Source organism: Vidua macroura, chromosome 31, assembly GCF_024509145.1.
Source record: "Vidua macroura isolate BioBank_ID:100142 chromosome 31, ASM2450914v1, whole genome shotgun sequence".
Classification (NCBI taxonomy): Eukaryota; Metazoa; Chordata; class Aves; order Passeriformes; family Viduidae; genus Vidua; species Vidua macroura.
In genome coordinates, this window is record NC_071601.1 from 1,757,277 (window position 1) to 1,777,919 (window position 20,643).

Here is a 20,643-nt window from a genome sequence, read left to right on the forward strand (position 1 = left end):
ATCCATATTTGACTGAAGAATCTTCACAGACAGTTCACAGACTGCTTTATATCACTTTTGAAACATCCTTCCTTAGGAGGAATGATAGCTCAGTGGCTGCCAACTTTTCCACCCTGCTCTGCTAAGGGCAGAGTCTTTATAGTGCTGTAGATGTAATTTCCAGTAAATTAATTCTCTCTAGATCCATAAATTCTTACTGCAAAGAAAGGCTTGAAGTTTGCAGTGCCATGCGCTTCAGAAGTTGTCAAAATAGTTAAAAGCATTATTGCAGGAGGTATTTAAAAATAATTTAGAAGATGTGTCAGGTTTTTGATCACTAAGTGATTTCCCCCAAGGTGGGTGTCTGCTGGAGAGCTTTGCTTCTGAGCATCCCTCACTTAAAAGCTTGTTCTCAGCTGAGAAACTACAGTAGATAAATGATCCTTAATAGTATGGCCATCCTTAGGTGCACAAAATGTATCAGAGCCTCTAAATCCCTGTTTCTCATCAGCCTCATTCCATCCTGGGCTGTGCTCTCATCCCCTCCTAGAGAAGGAGCAGCAGTATTTGACAATGTGTGAATGCAGTATTTCTGTGAGGAGAAACTTCACCCTGTACAAAGTAATTTGGTAACTGAGAATGTTTTCTCCTCACTGACATGAAATATGATTCAGTTTATCAGGTCAGACTTCATCATTTTCCAAAGGTGAATGTTTCCCTGGAAGCTTCTGGTAAAATCTCTTTTTTTAAGGAAATTAAGTCCCAGTGGCAGAGAATGGTGTGAGTGAGCTGCTCACAGGCACATTTTTAGAAGAAATAGTTTAACAGATAGTTAAAGTCACATTCAGTTTGTACTTTCCTTGTTCTTTATCACATCACAGATGTTACCCCATATCATCATTGTCCTGCATTTGCTTCCAGATTCTTTTTGAGGACGATGGATAGTTTTTGTCCTGGGGTTAATCCCTGTGAGCACCAGCACAGGCTGCTACAATCTGGTGTTTCTGTATGTGGGTTTTGGGAGCTTCCAACCAGCTCCCAAACATCTCTTTGATGTTTGACAGAAAATATGTAATGATAGCAATATCTCGAGTGGCACAGAGTCAGAATTCTGAGCAACAAATCATTTCTTCCTCAGGGAGTTAAAAGTTGTTTGTCTGTCCTGGTTCTCTATATGATCATGATGAGGTGTTCATAATGAAATTCCCATTTTTTTTAAGCAGGCTGTGAAAAAAGTCACTGCATTTTGTTTTAAAAAGGATATACTTTGAACATATCCAGAGCTGCTTTTCCAGTGAGTTGGGATTTAGGCCTGGCACCACTGACTGTTCCCTGTTCTTCTGGCAGATGGTTTCCATTGAAATTTTGTCTCACCCTCTCCTGAGGCTGGAATTGACACCGTTGCCACTGAAGTGGAGAACAGGAGTTGACAGCACAGGTTCAGACATGTCACTAAAAGCCTTTTAAGACATATTCTTTACATTAACCCACAAAAATCAATGCAGGCCCTCTCAGTGCAATGGCATCTGAAATTATGTGGATCTAATACACCATAATCATTATGTACATTATCACAGGCAGATTCCATATTATTTTTTATTGCATTATTGGCATCTCATTTTCATGGACACACTGGAGAGAGTCAAAGATTGTGATAAATCTCACATGTCAGGCCTGATCCTACAAGGGGGTGCACAGTTTAAACTCCTGGCAGAATTGATATGAAATTCCCCTGCATTTTTAACAGAGCAGGGTCCTTCTCAACTGCTTCAGAATGGCTCTGGAGAGCTGTGAGCAGGGGAATTGACCTTACAGTGGTCTTGGAGGTTCAGCAGAGGAAATCTCTTCATCTGTCTCTTCTGGCAGAAATCTTTTCTGGTTGGTGAGACTGCAGAGAGTTGTTTATTGAGAGTAAATAACCATAAAATACCACACAGCTGCCAGCAGTTGCTCACTTTTGTTTAATCAGTAGCTGTGGGAAGGGCATCCCAACCCAGAGTGAGGCTCAAAGTTACCTTTTCACCATCTGCAGAGAGAGAATTGGATTTTACCTTATCAAGATTGGATCATGCTACATTTTCAATATCAAGAATATATATTTAGTGTCACACTAATGTCTAATTTCTGAATATCTACTCTCTGTTTACTAATTGAGAGAAATGGGTTTGCATTTTCATTCTGCTTTAATAAAACACCAGTATTGAACAAGTTCGTTTTCCACAGATGGAGGAGTGTGAAGTGTAAAATGTTTGGTGACTGTATCCATCGTGTCCTGCCTGGAGAAACTCTCCCATTCCTGATTTTATTTCCCTGTGCTCTATTCCAGCCCATGGACCAGGCTTCTCTTAAAAACAGCGACGTTCTCATCCTGACAGGGCTGACCCAGATCCCCACTGCCAACCCCGATGGAATGGTGGGAGAGTTCTGCAGCAACCTGGGTAGGTCACTGAGAGAAATCTCCTGCCTGTTTTATCATCTTATTCATGACTTTGGGTGGGAAATAATTCTGAGATTCCTGGAATTGAACAAGTTGTCCAGCTATAGCTCCTGGCATAAAACTACCTGTTTAGATTTTACGATGTGCTCCTGATGTCATTAATACAGTAAGTGCTTGGAGAGACACAAGTTGTACCTAAAATGTTTTGGAATGGAACAGGTATAATGAGGTTTAGTCATCTGCTGCTCCTGGTTTGCTAAGTATGTCACTTGGCTGCCAACAGGCTATGTGGATATTGTTCCCAGCTGAAATATTACTATTTCCTTCCTGTGTATCAGCCAGAGTAAAATCTTTATATGTTTTTTTTATGACTTTCACTTTTGAAAACAAGCACATCTGCTTCCCTTCTTACACCTGACTTTTAAATATATCAAAAGCAAACAGCACAATCTCTGTTAAAAAAAAAAAAGTCAAGATATATTTATAGACCCCCAGATATATAAAACCTAATCAGACGCTTTCACAGCTGGAAAAGCTGATAATTGCAAAGCTGTGATATCAGTGTGAATGGCAGCATTTTCCAGCCTGTTTGGAATGTCACATCCAGTGCTGTTCTCTCCTTCTCTCCCCTTCCCCCACTCAGTTCCTCTGTGCTGTCATCCTTCTTTCATCAAACCACTTTTCCATGTCTGTCCTACTCTGTTCCCTGTTCCTTTATTACAGATCTTCCCTTTATTTTAAATTCACTACTTTTTACAAATAAAACTAAAGAATTTGTGATAGAAGGATCCTGACAAAGGTTACCAAAAGACATGAGAAAACTAAATCAGACTAAATTCCTGATCTGGTGGAATGAGACCCTTCCCATGGCAGGGGGTTGGAACTGGATGATCTCTAAGGTCCCTTCCAACCCAACCCACTCAATGATCCTAAATATCTGTTAATAGAGCACATTTTGGCATTTTATAAGAATGATAATTATGGGTTTTACTGAAGATCCTCTCTGCCAGCATCCTGCCTCCAACAGGGACTGTGTGCAGATGCCTGAAGAACAGCAGGAGAGCAGGGTGGGATTCTGGGATACTTTGCTCTCATGATCTTTAAGAATTTTTGTTTCAGGGATTTCCTGAATTAAATGTGTTTGTGTAGTTAATGATGCCCAGTGGTGTTGTTCAACCTCCCCTTGAAGCTGTGTTAACACTTGTGACTTCCTTTCCTAAATGTGTGTTTTTACATGTGTGTTGTATTTCACCTGCCTTTTCATTGTTTTTAAACACTCTGAATTTTGTTACCCTGTGAGCTGCCACAGATCAGCTCTGGTGACCTTGTTTTGGTAAATCCAGATGTGCTGCCCTTCTCTGTCCCTCCTGGACGTTCATGGGGGTCACTGTCCCTCTGACAGACAGTGGCACAATCCCCTCCTGTCATGCTGAGTAAACTAAGAGTGAGACTGTTAATTAAAATGCATTTAAAATTAAACTAAAATTAAAGTCTTAGCACTGTAGTTGGGCCAAAGCAGAATCCAGAAGTTGACAGTATAGAAATAAATGTGTTACATGTATCAGTGCAGGTGGCTGTTTGTCTGCATAACTTTTTCTGGTTTACAGAAAGATTCTGAACTGTTTTCAGGGGTTTGCAGGTCCTCAAGCCACTTTCTGTCTTGAATGAGACAAACTCAGAGAAATGAGAAAATCATTAAAGACCAAAGGAAGATACATGCTTAAAATAATGCCATTGTAAGAATTTGGAATTTGAGTGGTACTTGCCAAAAAACAGCAAGCTGAAGAAATTAAATATTTCTACATTAATGCAGTTTAGGGTTGTCTTTTACATGATATTTATCTATTTAACATCAGGAAAACAGAGTATCAGTTTTCTTTCAAATATGTAAAAAAGTCCAAAAGCAATGGGTTACTAGGAAAAGCAGTTGAGTAGGCAGGCTGAGCACAGTAGTTTTCATCTGCGTTTTCTCACTTCCAAAATGTTCAAATGAGTGCACAAGCAGCTCAGAATACTCAAGGTAAAAATGCTAAAGCAGACCAAAATTCACCAAAAGTGGGTATGAGGAGGTACCAGCATGCTTGTGAAGGAGGGATGTGAAGCACAGAAATGGAGGTGTGAAAATTCCACCTTGAGCTCTGTTTTCATCCCAGCGTGTGGAGCTGCAGCCCTGATCCCCAGGATTCCCAAGGCACACAGGATTTCCTCCCCTCACTCTGTCCCACCTCCAGCTTCCTCTCAGTTTACCCCAAGCCCCCTTTTTTCCCTGCTCAGCTCTGCAGCACCAGCACTCTGCAACTCAAGGAGAGCAGTTTTATTTCCACATTGCCTTGGGCACCAGCAGCAAAGCTGCCAGTCTGTCTGTGGGGACAGTTGGTGATATTTTGTGTGAGTGTGAGGCTGTGTGTGTTTATAGAGAGCAGAAAAGAGCACAGTTTGCTTTTTAGGTGCCAACTCGACCTTGTGGCAGCAGCTATTGGGAAAGCAAGGATCTCTTTGTGAGTTGTAAATTGAACAACTTGTTATGGAGCTGCTGAAGGAGACTAAATGTAAAATGCCAAGATTATTATACAACTTTTATCAGGAGAGAGCATCCATCAGTCACCAAGATAAATTGGGCTTTAAACAACTCTCAGATAGATGTGTCCTCTTACTGACAACTCTGAAAAGTTGTTTTAGTGCTGCAGAGAGCCAGACTGGACCTGCTGTTTGTGTGGAAAGCAATATTCTTGGAAAGGTTTTCACCCCTGTTTTGCAGAAGCTGGGAGGTGATTCTTATCCCTTTGTGGTGGGCACCACACACTTATCCCTGGCCTGGTGAGCACCTGGCTGGAATAATTCTCCACTCCCAGGCTTGTGATTTTATATCCATTATTGCTCACCAGCTCTGCAGTTCTGCTGGGGATAGAAAATCAAGCTGACATCTCCCTCAAGACTTTACCACCGATTATTTCTTCTGTGGCCCCAGGAATCTTGAACTTGTGCTTGTTTTCAGCAGAAAAGGTTTGAGGTTTCCAGGGAACCGGCGGCTGTGGAGAAGGGAGAGCTGGGAATTCAGGCTGTATTGGGCTTGGCATAGCCAGGTTTGGTAGTGTGGGGCTATAGGGCTGGTTTCTGTGAGGGGTTTCCAGAAGTTTCCCCCATCCCATCTGGCTCCAGGATGGACCCACTGTTGGCCAAGGCCAAACCCATCAGAAGTGGCAGCACTTGTGGGATATTAGAGTGAAGAGGGGGAAGGAACTGTGCAGGAGCAATTGCAGCCAGGGAAGAGGAGAGTGAGGGTAAGTGTGGAACAGCCCTGCAGACCCCCAGGGCAGTGAGGAAGAAGAGGCAGGAGCTGCTCCAGGCTCCAAAGCTGAGATTCCCAGCCCAGGGAGAGGCAGCTGTGCCCCTGCAGCCCATGGGGGCCCACAGGGGTGCAGAAATCCACCTGGAGACCCCACACTGGAGCAGGGGGATGCCTGAAGGAGGCTGTGACCCCACACTGGAACAGGGTCCTGGCCAGGCCTGTACCCTGTGGAGAGAGGTGAAACAAAGTGATTTCCACAAGTCAAGTCCATTTTGTCCATGAAGGTAATTAGTCATTGATCTCTCCCTGGTTTTAATTCTCCCCACAAGCTTTTTGTTACATTTTCTCCCCTCCCCAGCTGAGTGATAGAGCAGCTTTGGTGGGCATGCAGCCTCCAGCCAGGGTCAAAGCACCACAAAGGAATGGAACTCACTTTTTTTGTGGCCTGACATGTTCTTTAACCTCTATTCTGCATCCCATCCCTGGCCTGTGCACCATTCCTGCTGCAGTGGGTGTAGGTCCTTTCCTCTGCAGAATTTTTGGGTGTCTGATATCTCCATGTAAATTCAGGTCCTGGAGCCAGAGCCTCAACTTCCACCTCCAGATGGCTTTGAAAATGTTGTTCTTAACCTCCTCATTGCTCTCTTCACATCCTGTTTACAGCTGGGATAGTTTAGATTTGCCTGGGTGAGGGGGATAATGTCACATATTGCTGGGATGTTTGGGAACATCTCGAGTTCTGGGCAAATGTGAACTATTGCTGTTCATCTCCACAAATATTTGGGTGGTATAGTTTGTATATGGCCTGGAGAAATAAATCCACTCCCCTGCAGTTGTATTATAAGTGATAAACAAGGGGCCTTTGATCAGCAGTTGTCGATAGCACCGTGTCAGAGGCACTGACAGCTACAAGGAGTAAAACAACCACAAATGCATGTGAAAAATCCTGCTAGGCTGTGCATCTCCCTGAACTCCATAAAACTTAAACATTCAGCCAGAAAAATCTTCCTTGAGGAAGATTCTGCCCCATCAGGGGTGAAAAGACCCTTAAAATGCTAAATCCATACCCCAACAAAGCTCAGCAAGAAATTGAAGACAAGGAAGTGATTTAGGGGGATGCAATATTTGTATTTTCAGGCTCTTCCACAGCTTTCTGTGGAATGCTTGGTGCATGATATTATTGCTGCTGCACTGCAGTTAACAGCAGTGGATGGTTTCACCCCACAACCACAGGTGAAATTGCTCACTGAGCTGAACAAAGTATTTCTGCTTTCCCAGAAGGTGCAGTATTTTTGTAATTCATTCTGCCAAAAAGAACACGATGTTTGCTCTGCTTGCTTTTGCTGTTGTGCTCAGATGTGTCTCAATTACAGGGTAAACCTATATTTCCTTTTTCTTCTCCTCATTTTTATCTAGTCTCATGCTGTCTGTAAGTTTCAAATTGTTCTTGTTATACAGAAGGGACAGAAATATTTAGAGTTTTTTAAAAAGGACAAACATTCCATCACCCATTTCTGGCTCTGAGGGCTGTTTGAAATAACCACACCTTCGGCTTTTCATCTGAAATCCAAGCACCGAACAGCTCACCATGTGCAGTGCTTTTGACTGACACCTGGGAGCTGTTGTCCTTCCCCTCTGGAGGCAGCTGAGAGGTGGAGCAGGGTTTATTTTGATGGTGAGGTGGTTTGTGTCACTCCTTTATCCTCCTGTGCCAGTGCACGGCTGCCCTCTCCTGTTAGGAGGTTTCCATGTGCTCAGGCTGTCATGTGCCCCCAGCCAAAGGAGAAGAATCACTCCACTGAGCCTGGAGAAGGTAGGAAATAAATGTATGTAATGATTAGAGGTTTTCTTCCCAACTCATGTGTGTAATGTGTTGTGCTAATTCACACAAAAGCTGCTTTTTATATAATATTAGGACAAAAGGAATTTATTAGAAGTTTAAATACGAAGGCAGTGAATTGATTTCTCTCATTGTCTCTCCCCTAGCGATGACTGTCCGGAATGGAGGCAATGTCCTGGTTCCCTGTTACCCCTCTGGAGTGATCTACGACCTGCTGGAGTGCCTCTATCAGTACATTGACTCTGCAGGACTCTCCAACGTCCCCTTTTATTTCATCTCGCCTGTTGCCAACAGCTCCCTGGAGTTCTCCCAGATCTTTGCTGAGTGGTAGGTGTGCCAAGGCAGCAGCCTCAGCTGTGGGAAGAGGCCAGGTGCAGGTTATCTCTACCTGACAGGTTCTAAAATACACCTGGTTAGGATTGTGAACACATTCCTGGAGTCACCAGTGTGTGTGTGTGTATGTGTGTGTGTGTAAGAATATATTCTATAATTAGGGAAGGATCATTTCCTATAGAATGTGCAAACTCAGTATATGCTTTTTGGTGCTTACTCTAATGAGTAAATTATGTTCCTCACTGGAGTGAGTTTTAGCTGTGCTTGTTTGCAAGTCTTAGCCCCCCAAATTCTACTATGATGTCCCTGGCTAAGCAAAATAGAGTTTTCAGGCTTAATTTTGCTGAGCCATGGCAAGAAAAGGCCAAGAGTGTCCTGGGTTGCATGAGGCAGGGCAGAGGCAGCAGGTCAGGAGAGGAGATCCTGCTCTACTCAGCACTGCTGAAGCCACATGGACAGTGTTCCATGCAGTTCTGGTCTCCCCAGTACCAGAAGGATGTGGGATTTCTGGAGTGAGGCCAGCACAGGGCCATGGAGATGAGAGGAGGCTGAGGGAGCTGGGGCTCTCCAGCCTGGAGAGCAGAAGGCTCAGGGGGATCTTATTGTGTAGAAACAACTGATGGGAAGTAATGAGGATGAGGGCTCAGTGCCTTCAGCAGGGCCCACTGGCAGAACAAATTAAAACACGTGAAATTCCATCAGGGTAGGAGATTTAAACTGCCAGAAGGCAGGGTTAGATGGGCTATTGGGAAGAAAATCTTCCCTGTGAGGATGGTGAGCCCTGGCACAGGTTGCCCAGAGAAGCTGTGACTTCTCTCCTGGAAGTGTCCAAGGCCAGGTTGGATGGAGCTTTGAGCAACCTGGGATGGTGGAAGGTGTCTGTGTCCATGGCAGGGGCTTGGAACTGGGTGATCTTTCAGATCCCTTCCAACCCAAACCATTTCATGATTCTGTGAAACACTGCAGCCTCTGTGCAGAGAGGTTATGGAGACTTTGCTATGGAGACATCAAAATCCAACTGGGCAAAGTCCTGGATGATCTGCTCTGCTGAGAGTGCTTGAGCAGAGCTTGGACTTGGTGATCTCAGGAGGTCCCTCCCAACCTCAGCTGTTCTGTGGTTCTGAGCCCTGGAAAGGAGAACCCAACCACTTGGAACTCTTCCAAATTCTTACCAATGGAGACATGCTCTAGAGTATTAAGTACAATAAGGTAGCTCTTCTCTTCTTCGTCTCCTGATTTTGGAGTTCAGGAAATAAAAGACAGGTCCTGGAAATCTTGTGGGAATTGATCCCTCAGGAGAATTGTAAAGATGATTGAAATCTGGTGGATTTACATTGAAATGGAGGCAAAGGTTGTAAATCTATCTGTAAAATAGAGGTTTGAGTCAGAACTGGGGTTGATATTCAGGGATTCTAGCCTTTAATTCTACCCCTTACTCAGCTAAAGGAAATTCTTACTCTTAGTATCCCTTAGACTTTATCAAAATTAGTTTGACCCAGGGTCATTTCTTTTTAATAAAGTGCAAGTGTGAGCCAGGCAGTGTTTCCCAGAAAAGCCACCAGGACAGTGTCACTGCAGATCATTGTCATGTCACCCAGACCTCTGACAAAAAGCTTTTTTTAGCTGCTGTAATAGGATGAATCAGGAGTCTGGGTAGAGCTCATCAACAGCTCTCAATATCTGTTTTAAAGATAAGTGATTGATGGAAAATGCCAGGTCACAGTAAGCCTTGGGCCGTGGGGAGAGGCAGTTTACCAATAATAAAATGCACAGGGGAATTAGATTAGAATGAGCAAAAGGACCAGGTCACTGCCGAGAAGTGGGATGAGGCAAGTGGGATTTTTCTCTTGACAGATGATTTGGCTTTGCAAAAGCTGCTGAGATCTGGATGAGGAACCATTGTGGATGAGTTACAGATTTGTCTTAAGCAGCAGAGGAGCTCTGTTCCAGTGTGTACAGAATTATCTTCAGCTGCCCTGCACCTTCTTTGTGTGATCCTGCTGTGACTGAGGTGTTGTGTCCTGTACGTGTGGGTCCTCCAACCAGAAACTCTGGCAGCAACAGGACAAACTGATGATTTTGCACCTGGTGCCTCAGATCTAAACCAGTTTTCTCCAACACTGTAACAGTAGATGGCAGCAGATGCTGCAGGATATGCTGCACCTCTAACTCTGGCTGCTTTCCTTTTCTTTTAAAGGTTGTGTCATAACAAACAAACAAAGGTGTATCTTCCAGAACCTCCTTTTCCCCACGCTGAGGTGAGTTACCACGGTCTTGTTCACTTTCTGGATCGCAGTCCACACAGTATAGCTGTCGTTTTTCTGATGAACCCTTCTACAGCTATTTAAGTTTTGTTTAATTTTTCATGAAAATGTTTTTTTTTCCTTTGCTTTCTGTGATGAATTTGGGAGCGTGGGGGAGGAATGAGTGATGGTGTTCCGTAAACTCCAAAATTACCCTGTTTATTCCAGCCTATCACTTGCACAGGGTGGCCTGGTTCACTCCTTCCCCCACAGAAGGAGATCTGGTGTGGGATGTTTGCTCTTATCAGCTGCAACCACGAGCATTCCCTTTGTCCAAGCAGTTTATTTCCAAGTCTGTGAAACTAAGAGCTTGTTATCAGAGACAGCTTAGTCATGCCAGCTCCTTCCTCCCTCACTGAAGCAGGCACCACGTCTGCTGCAGGAGGAATGGTATCTTGAAAGAGAGATTTTTATATCAAAATTTAAAGTTTGCAGCACTGAGTGCTGTCTGTGGCAATTTTAAATGAAATCACTTGAGCATTGTAATGAAACAAAGAGGAATGAGGGTCCTAAATTTGGAGGATTTCCCTGCAACAAAATAATAATTTTAGGGAAGCTTTAGCCAAGCAGACATTAAATATAACTGATGCCTTCAGAGTTGCCTCATATAGAAGGACTGGAAATTCTCCCCTGGGAACAGGTGGTTTTCCCACTGAAGTAAACAAGAGGCAGGCTGGGAAAGGAAGAAACAGGACTGAGAATTTTAGCTAAATCCTACTCCTATGAGCCACTGAACCACTTGAGATATGCAAAAATCTGGCTCTTTCAGTTGCTGTGGTCCAGACTGTTTGATGAGATGTGCAGAGTGGCCATGGCAGGTTCAAGAGCCCAGAAATTCAGTGCTTTTTAAAGGCACTGGGTGGTTTTTCCTCTGAGATATCTCATCCAAGGACTTGTTCTGGAAATTGCCATTACCTATCATATCTATCATCTGTAGGTGCTTCAAAGGCATTGTTGGAAGTAGGATCTGACCAGGAGCCCTCACTCTTTCCAGATGCTTGAATGTGTTGCAAGCAGGATGTGCAGTGAATTATGTATAATCTGTTACCAAGAATAATGTGGACTGCAGGGCAAGCCACCTGTTCATCACTTATTTTATTACCAAAAAATTCATTCCCACTGATAAATCAATTCCAAATTCTCTGAGTACGAGGCTCTGCAGCCTTGCTGTGGCTGTACTTTCTATCTAGCCCTCCATCCCTGCTTTCTGGGATGTCCTTGTTGATCCACAGTGTCATTGGATTCACTGGCAGCCCGTATTCTGATTTACAATATTCACTGGAACTGGCAAATTTAAGTGAAAACCCATCCAAAAATGAGAAGACAAACATGCAGCTGTCAAAGACTGGATTAATTAACCCATCTTATACAATGGGTCTTTGTGTTTATAGAGTGATAACTCTATCCTCTAATTCCTGGGAGATTTTGTATTCTCTGGGGGCCTGTTGATTGTGAGATTTTGCTAAATTGTTGGAACAGCTTTGCAAGAACTGCTCTGTGCTTCATGTGTAGATCAGGGTAATTATGTAGGAAAGGCCTCCCAGCAGTGGATCCCAGCTCAGCTTCCCTGCACAGAGGGAGGAATGTGTCTGTTCCAGGTGCAGGATGGAACATCCCACGGGATGTCCATGCCAGGGCCCCAGTGCTCAGCACGTGCCTTGGGTCCCTTGTTAAATCTCAAAAATCTCACACCTCACACTCTATTTCACTCACACAGTGTGAAACATCCAGAAAACCTCTTCCCAGCACAATCCTGGGCTTCCACAACCCCCCTCCCCAGTCAGGAGCTTTGCTTACTGGCACTTCAGGGGATTTTTAATGAGTATCAGAAGCAGACAGTGAATGATGGTTTCTATCGAAGAGATTGTTAGTGGAGAATTGCTTGGCTTTTTTCAAAGTAATGCTAGGCTTGTGCAATGTAACCTGTGCTGAAATTGCCCATCATGAAAAGATGTGCTTAACTGCTCAGTTGTTGGAGGAAAATAGGGAATTACTCAGACATGCCTCTTACTTCTTAGGAAGCATTAATAACATGCCTGGCATGATACATCAGAGAGGGACAGGCCAGGAAATAAGCTTCTAATTATCCACAGAACAAGCCCAGCCCAGCATGCTGCTGGTCCTGAAATTTGATGTTCCTGTTAGCTGTATAAACAGCAAGATTTAAAAACAAAGAAGGCAAAAATTCCCCAAATCCTCGATGTTGTCCCTTGCAGCAATGAGTTCCAGCATTGCCTGATGTGTAGTAGAACAGAATAATTCCTTCCTTTAATCAGCTGTGATTGTATTTGGCATTTCACTTAACTATGCCTTTATTATTGTTACAAGAGGGTAAATAAAAGCATCTTCATTGTCTCTACAATTACTATTTTTATTTCTCCTCATTCTCTACACTCATTTGTTTGAAGCTTTTGCATTTTCTCTGCATGGAAATTTTTGTTTTATGATTTATGCTGCATGTTTTGAACTCATTCCTTGTTCTGCTCTGCTGAATAAAACCAGACACATGTTCAGTTCTGCAGAGAACCTAAAACATTTCTCCCTCCTTGTTTAATTCCACTTTAATGGAGCAGTAGATGTTCATCTTATCTCCTCCTACACAGTCCTGGTACAGTTCTTGTGGTGGCAGTTTGCTTCCTAACATCCACTCTGAGTGAATAGGGAATACTTTCCCTCTGTTAGGAGCAAGGAATGTGGGCTGAAGTGCTTCAGGTTTGTAGGGATGGATTTGAACATCAGTTCCTGCTAAAGTTAATAAAAATGGAGTGTCCAGGTTCTTCTTGAAGTCTCTCCTGCAGCCTTTTAGTGATGCACTAACTAAAAGAGCTTCTTTTTAAAGGTGTTTCTGAGGGAAGAGCTGCTCTGACTGCAAAGTCAAAAACTGGAGATCCCAAGTATTTGTCAATACAGACTGGTGGCTTTCACTTCCAAGCCCCTGTATCCATTATATCCAAGGATCAACTGTCTAAATAGGCTCAGATTGAAGCTCCACAGTGCCTTGCTGAAATACTGTGGAGAACAAACCAGTAATTTGTTTAGCTTAGATTTGTTATTCTGGTATCCCAGAACCAACATGTGGTATCTTACCAAATTCCTACGGGAATATCCCATCCCAGCACAGCCCCAGATGAGCAGTTAGGGTCTCCTTGATCATTTTAACAGGATCCATGAATTGTACACTCTGTACACTCTGCCCCATCCCTTTTGTGGAGGTGGAAGCTTTGTGTTTATAAAGGACTGGCTCGATTGTTGTAGCTGAATTGTTTCTCTCCGTTCAATCTTTGCATGGACAATTTCAGGCTCTAAGATAAGTGAATCCAGACTCCTCTAGATGTCTGCAACAATAAAATTTGAGAGGTAATTTGTATTGATCAGTATTTGCCAGCGGAGGGAGGATTTGGATTTACTGTGCTCTTATTAAGGATTCTGTTAGCAAGATCTAAGAGAAGTGGCTGCAAAGACCCTTTTTTCTGACTCAAAAAAGAGCCAGGGTGGGAGTAATATTGATTTTGTGGTCTTAAAAACCAGCATTTGTCTTCTTCATCTTTGATTCTCTCCTCCATTTACCAGTTCCTGCATAACACGTTTAAATAAATACCTGGAACCAGGTGATTGTGGAGTATTACAGTTTGTTTTATAATAAATATCATCATACAGGAGTTGGGCTCAATGATCCATGGGAGTCCCTTCCAACTCTGGATATTCTGTGATAAAATTAGGCCCCTGTTAGTGTTGATGTGATGGAGTGAGGGAGGTGAAGTAATAAATGCATCTCTCCTTCCCTGATAGGAGCCACATCTGTTCCAAATTCTGGCTACAGAGCACACACACACACACACACACACACACACACACACACACACAGTAAATATCAGTGTATTTTGGCTCACTTCAACAAAGGGTACACAAAGGCTCTGGAGATTTATCCTGTTTATAGCAGCAGTTGCTGACCCTGTAAATCAAGACTACAGCTTTAAAGGGAAGCACAGAACCATTTGGGATTTCAGAAAAATGCAGCTCTCACTCTTGATTCAGTACTTTACCAGCCCCTATCTCTTAAGCTTTCAGTCAATAGTGGTTCTTTCTGTAAAAAGATGCTCTGAATGTTGCTTGTGCTTTCCAAAAACCAGACCCACTGTGGAAATGTTGGCTGGCTCAATGCCAGGCACTGGGTTTGGCCCAGCTAGAGGTCTGACCATGGCACAGCAAAATTTACACACCCCATCTCATCTGGAGATGCAAAAAACCTGCACAAATCATTGCAAACTCAGTCCCCTTAATGAGTTGGGAAATTTTCTTGGGCCTGTTTTGCAAGTTCAGCTCGGTATATTTCTGATGGGGTGATTAGAAGAGACTTTACTGCCGACACTAAAATCCATCAGCTGCTTTCTCCCTGGAGTGAGTAGAATGTCTCTAAACTTGTTTTTGTAGCCTTTCACCCCTGCTCTGTCCACCTGTGACAGTCAGGGATTGTGAGCTGAGCACTGAAGCCTCACCAGACTTAGCAGAAAAGACCTGGCAAGATAAAAAGGAAAGATGAAAAAAGAATCATCACCAACGAGCTCCTGCAAACTGGATTAGAGCTCCTGTGTCTCTTTACAAAGCAATAGGAGGGATTTGAAGCTTCCATAAGGCTTTGAAGAAAACACAGCTTTTATGTTGCTGAGTAGTGAACATTTGTGGAGGTATGGCAGGGAAATGAGCTGCTCACTGCTTTCCACATCCAGTGCTGCTCTCACATCTTCCCAGAACTCTTGAGTGCTGCATACAAATAAATATCATTTGAAGGAACCTGTGAAAGAAGATGCTGCAACAACAGTTTGTGATTTTCAGGATTGTCTTGGATCAATGCTGGCTGTAGAAATGTCTTCCCCTGACCTATCTGCCTGTCTCTGGAAAAGTTTTCCCCTGGAATGTCACATATTCCATTTAATGCTTGAAATAGAAATCATCCTCCTCTTCCAGTTTACCCGGTTGAAACTGCTTCTGCAATTTCAGTTTTGAGGCTTTTGGCTTCCCTTAAAAAAAAAAAAAAAAAAAAAAAAACAGAAAAAGCTTTTTGAGGCCATTTCCTACAAGTTCATTTAAATGTCAGTATTTTATGGATTCAAATTTGTTTTACCCATTCTCTGCTAAACTGCAGTTTTTATTACTGAAGCTAAGTTTAGATTCTTAACCCTGCACTCCAGATGTGTTAATCAGAAATCTTTACCAGTATAATTGCAGGAATGTTTTTGAGATTCAGTGCCTATCAACTGCCAGAGCAGTTATTTGGTGTTTTTTTCCAATTTCCCTCTTGAAGATTAAATGGGAATTAGCTATTACTTGTAAACTGCAGAAAATACAGTCCAGTTTCTACTTCTTCCATGATTCAAGGATCCATGTGGAAATGATCCACATGCATCTACAGAATTGTGTAATAACCTTGAATTCTGCAGTGCTTTGTGGTGCACAAGTGGCTGAGAATTCTCAGTTCCTCTTCGTTTCCATGCAGGCACCTTAAATCAGCCATGGTAAAAAGTAACACAGGACATGGGGAAATGGCTTTAAGCTGCATTGAGGAAGGTTTAGATGAGATATTAGGGAGAAAATCTTCCCTGTGAGGGTGGGGAGGCCATGGCACAGATTTCCAGAGAAGCTGTGGCTGCGCCTGGATCCCTGGAAGTGTCCAAGGCCAGGTTGGATGGGGCTTGGAGCAGCCTGAGATAGTGGAAGGTGTCCCTGCCCATGGAATGGAGGAGGAACAGGATGAGCTTTGGGGTTACTTTCCAACCCAAACCATTCCAGGATTCTATGATTTGTTGAACAGCCCAACCTCCTTTTAAAACTGGCTGAAAAAGGAAGCTCCCTTCCCTCCCTCACACCCTTTATCTCAGTGGTTTTTCTCTCAGCTGTTCAGTCTGTGATTTCATGTGTTAAATCCCTTGCTTTTTAAACTGTATTTACAGTTATTTTCGTGCTGGAGATGGAAGCATATACCTGCCAAGGAAAAACTTGCAAAATATTGCATGAAAGCGCTTCACAGCCTGTTTGTTAAATTGCTTTTTAAGTTGCACCTTGTTTTGCAGATTAGAAAACAGTGGCAGGAGAAATAAAGCAAAACTCTTTGAAAAGTGCCTTGATAAATAAACTTCTCCATCTTAGTAAAGAAATCTGTTCCACCTGCAGAGCTGATTGCACTGTGTCTGCAAAACATCTTATTGCTCTTAGTTCATGTTTATTGCTGGTTTCAGGGACAGTTAAGGAAGGGAAAGTCAGTCTGTTCTTTTTCAGCAAGTTTGACTTTGTGTGAAGCCTTTAGACCAGGGAAGCTCAGCAATATTCTGCTGAAGGCAAAAGTGCCTGGTACTGCTGTGATGCAAGAAAAGCCGGTTAAACATGAGCCCAGAGCTCTTTGCAGACATGGTAAATAGGAAAAAGGAGCTTATTGTGAATTTGGCAGTTGAGCACTCTGCTCACTCCAGGGAAGTCGAAGCAGGGAGTGTTTGCAGAGTTTCCTCCCAGTCACCATCCTGCTGGTACCAAAGAAGTGAGAGCAGGGACTTGGAGGCCCCTGGCCCCATGCTCTGACTTCCTTTTCATAACATTTATGACAGTCATGACGGAATTTGTTGGAAAAATTTAAGTGGTATACAGGAAGGGACTATCTGATGAGTTAGGAATAAATTGTAGAACATTTATAATCTCATGTAAATAAACACACTCAAGCACAGAGGCATGAAAAGTTGCACTGTCTGGATTTTTGTTTTTCTTTCAGCTCATTCAGACAAACAAATTGAAACATTATCCCAGCATCCACGGAGACTTCAGCAATGACTTCAAGCAGCCCTGTGTTGTGTTCACTGGGCATCCCTCTCTCAGATTTGGGGATGTGGTGCATTTCATGGAGCTGTGGGGAAAATCCAGCTTGAACACTGTTATATTCACAGGTAAGTAAAATGCTGACATCATTGTCAGATTAACAGTTTGTGCACTCTGGTTAAGTGTGGCCACATCCTTGGGGCTTTACTCATTTGTTCTGGGACAGAAATTTTTGTTCTTCAGTAGGAGCTTATCTAAATTAAGGCCCCAGGACTGGCTGCAGGGACAAATGTAATTATTGTGCCATTTAATTCAGTGTAGCCCTGCAGAGTCAACCTTTGCCATGCAGAGTCCATTCCTGCCACGTCTGAGCAAAATCTTTGTTATGCACAGCAGTAAAATGCCTGCAGTAGATTAATTTTTGAATTAAAAGCAGCTGGCTGCAAGTTAAACCCAGGCAAGACCTAATGGATGCTGGTCAGAAAGGAGAAACACTTCTTCTCCATATTCCAGTGGAACCACAAACCTCTCCTCATCCCTTCTCCTGCCTTTTCATCTTTCAGTATTTCTGAAGAGGTTTCTGTCCTCTCTGCTGTCCCAGAAGTGTGCACCCCACACAGACCTGGCACAGGGATCTGAGCTGTTCCTGCCTTTGGGCTGAGCTTTGTTCAGATAGGTTTTGGCTGGCAGACACATTTGTAGCTGAAGGTACAGCTCTGGCTCAATTCCCCAGGGAGCTGTTTCCTTTCTCAGTGCTCAACAGGTCTTTTAAGTTCCTCCACTTCTCTCCATCTGCTTCTAGTGCTGACCCTGATTAAAAATCCTTCAAGGCCTTCCCTGGGGCTGAGGTTCTGTGCAGGTGTATTTGTACCTGAAGTGTCACCCAGACAGAGCCCTGCAGTGGGCATTGTCCTGATCTGAGAAGTCAAAGAATAATCCTTTAAGTCCTTACTCCTGATTTTGTGTCTAAGGAGCTCTGGGATAATGGGAGATGTGCTTTATATAACTTAGCCAGATAAAAAAGGTCTGGATTTTTGGACAAAGTAATTAGAACTGAGGAGGAGAGCCCTGAGGAACAAATCAAACCTACTCCCACAGCAAGAGTGGGATGGAGTCCCACTGTTAAGTTTATTTTCCTCCAGTTTTTAGTGAATAGGAAAGCTGCTGGAAAGCACAAAACCTGAAGAAAAGAGGGCTGGGAAAGGGTTATTTCCTTCTTCTTTCTTTTTTTAACTGTAGACTTGAGACTAGTAACAAGCAAGTCCCTTTGACTCTTTCACAATATTGGCACCAAAAAGTATGACAGTATCATGATACTGTTAAGCCAGTTTGGGGATATTTTTAGTGTACAATTAACCCTATTCAATGGGAGGGGAGATACAAGGGAATTCCTGCAGGGAACTTAAATCCAGACTCTTTCTGTGCTGGGAAATGGTGCAAGGTACCACAGCACTAAAGGTACAGCTGCTGCAGGGCCCATCCCTCCTGACCTTTGAGGCAGTTCAGGAGACATGCCCTAATTACAGTAATTGGGTAAAATCGCAAGGTGGATATGCATTGTCTGAAAATAGTGAATTCTACTCCAGTCAGAACTTCAATCAAGCCAGGGTTTGCAGAGCTTTGCTGGGGTGTGTATTCCATGAATCCCCGGGGAAGCAGAGGCATTAATCACTTGTGAATGTGCTACCCAGGGTGTCAGGAACTGGCCTTTAATGGCAGGAACTCTTCCTCTGTGTCTTCTGTAAGGAGAGGCAATTGACCTTTCTGTGTGAGTTCCCAGTCCTTCAGTGAGCTGAGGCAGTCGAGCACTTCTGTCAGAGCCTGGCCCTGGCAGGTTGTTAAGGCATGGAAATGTCACTCCTGACAACCTGGGGGTGCAGCAGGTCATGGTCTTGGAGATTCATTCCCAGTTTGTACTTAGTGAAACTCCAATTGAGAGCTGCTTCAGGTGGGTGACCTGGGAGTGCACAGTGATTCCAGATGCTTGTGGTGGTTTTTTCCTAAATTCTGTCTATCCATAGCTTTTATGGACTATCCATAAGTCCTACTGCCTTATGACTGTCTAGTCCTAGGCCTATTTCCTTATGGTTGTCTCAGCTGGAACAAAACACAGCATTGAGTGCTGGGTTTGGCAGTTGGACTTGATGACCTTAGAGATTTTTTCCCCAGCCTAAATGATTCTATGTCTATAGAAATTCCTAGCAGATTAAATTCTCTTAATTCTCTCTTAATTAAAGAAGAAATTGTTCCTAGTACCAGTGAAAATCTGAAGCACCTCCACTGATGCCACTGATTTCCACTATTTAATTACTTTTCTGTTTTAAGCTAAAATCTCCTGTGGATCTGATAGAACCCCAGTCCATTGGAGCACTGTGTGAGAGAAGGTGATGTTCTAACTTTTCCTGTGAAAAACTCCTGGTTTCTGGTAATTAGAACCTTTAAACTCCAGACCATCCTGCATTGTTAATGAGCACTGCTTGTTCAGTCCACAGGAACCAGTCAGTCTCCACCTTTCCAATCTGTAATGTAAAAAAACAATGACAAGAATATAAATTAAAGCAGCCATCAGCCAAGACCTGGCTGTGAGGGAACTGTGGTGCTGCTCTGCTGGCTGGTGTCACCTGCAGACATCACTGCTGGAGCAGTATTGAAGAGATTATTGATTAAAAATATCGAATACTACTGAGCCACAAAGAAATTCTAGGAGAAGACACGGTATAAAGAAGTCTCCTTTAAAAACCAGCTCCCTGGGAGATGTTAAAACCAGCTCATGCACGTCAGTGCTGTACAGTGGAAGGTTTTATAACTCAGTGTCACACAGCAGTAAATCAGGAGTCTTGGGGGAAAAGCTAAAGACCTGTAATTCTGTCAGAAAAAGTCAATATGTGTCCTTGACAAGCACTTGCTGCCTCCAGACAGGTGACTTTGGGATTTTGGGTGGTTTCAAAACAGCAGCTCCTGTGTGTCACGTGAGTTCTCAGTGAGCCCAGCTCAAGTTGTGTTTTTAACATTCTGAATCTCCCCAGTCCCATGTTAGGATTCCTTCTCTAGAGTTTCTCCCTTTTCCAAGGCTCTCCTGTCCTTATTAGGAGTTCAGAGAGGCTTTGGACTGGATTTTATATGGGATTCCTAGACCAGAACTCCATGTCTGTACATTCTCTGAACCTGCTGATTCAGAAATGCTGCCTTAGATCTCTGTGTCCTCCATAGCCCCAGATGGGATGGAAAACCTCCCTTTTGGGAACTTTTTAACCTTAATTTTTACAATTTCACTGTGTATCTCTAGCAGAGAACCTCTGCCTGACTTAAGCTTTCTGTTTTCCCCTAATGACTTTTAAAATGCCTTGTCATTTAACCCTAAATGATTATTCTTCAGCTACCAACTTTCTCAGTATTCCTATTTTTAAATTTCTATTCATTGCTATTAAACTTGACTGACATAAAATGCCATTTTTACATTTATATTTTTAGGCTTTGTTTCATTGCCACCACCACATCTGCTTTTAATAACATGGCTTTTTGCCCAGTGTAATTTTACTTCATGTTTGTGGATTCATGGCTTCATGTACACGTCCTTGTACAACGCTCATTTTTTGTTAATATTTCTCACTTTAATGTTCCCAGGCAGCTACACTGACAACTGCTTTAAACTTGGGGAAAT

General features: G+C 43.2%; 1 protein-coding gene across 2 annotated transcripts in view; it reads left to right on the top strand.

Annotated features, from left to right (window-relative positions):
• The window catches only part of INTS9 (integrator complex subunit 9), a 59,854-nt gene that overhangs the window by 23,099 nt on the left and 16,112 nt on the right, over nucleotides 1-20,643 (top strand). For both annotated transcript variants that reach the window (XM_054001660.1, XM_054001661.1), the window contains exons 9-12: nucleotides 2,306-2,417; nucleotides 7,692-7,872; nucleotides 10,076-10,136; nucleotides 16,939-17,110. In XM_054001660.1, the coding sequence (XP_053857635.1) occupies nucleotides 2,306-2,417; nucleotides 7,692-7,872; nucleotides 10,076-10,136; nucleotides 16,939-17,110 (526 nt within the window). The remainder of the gene's footprint in view (nucleotides 1-2,305; nucleotides 2,418-7,691; nucleotides 7,873-10,075; nucleotides 10,137-16,938; nucleotides 17,111-20,643) is intronic.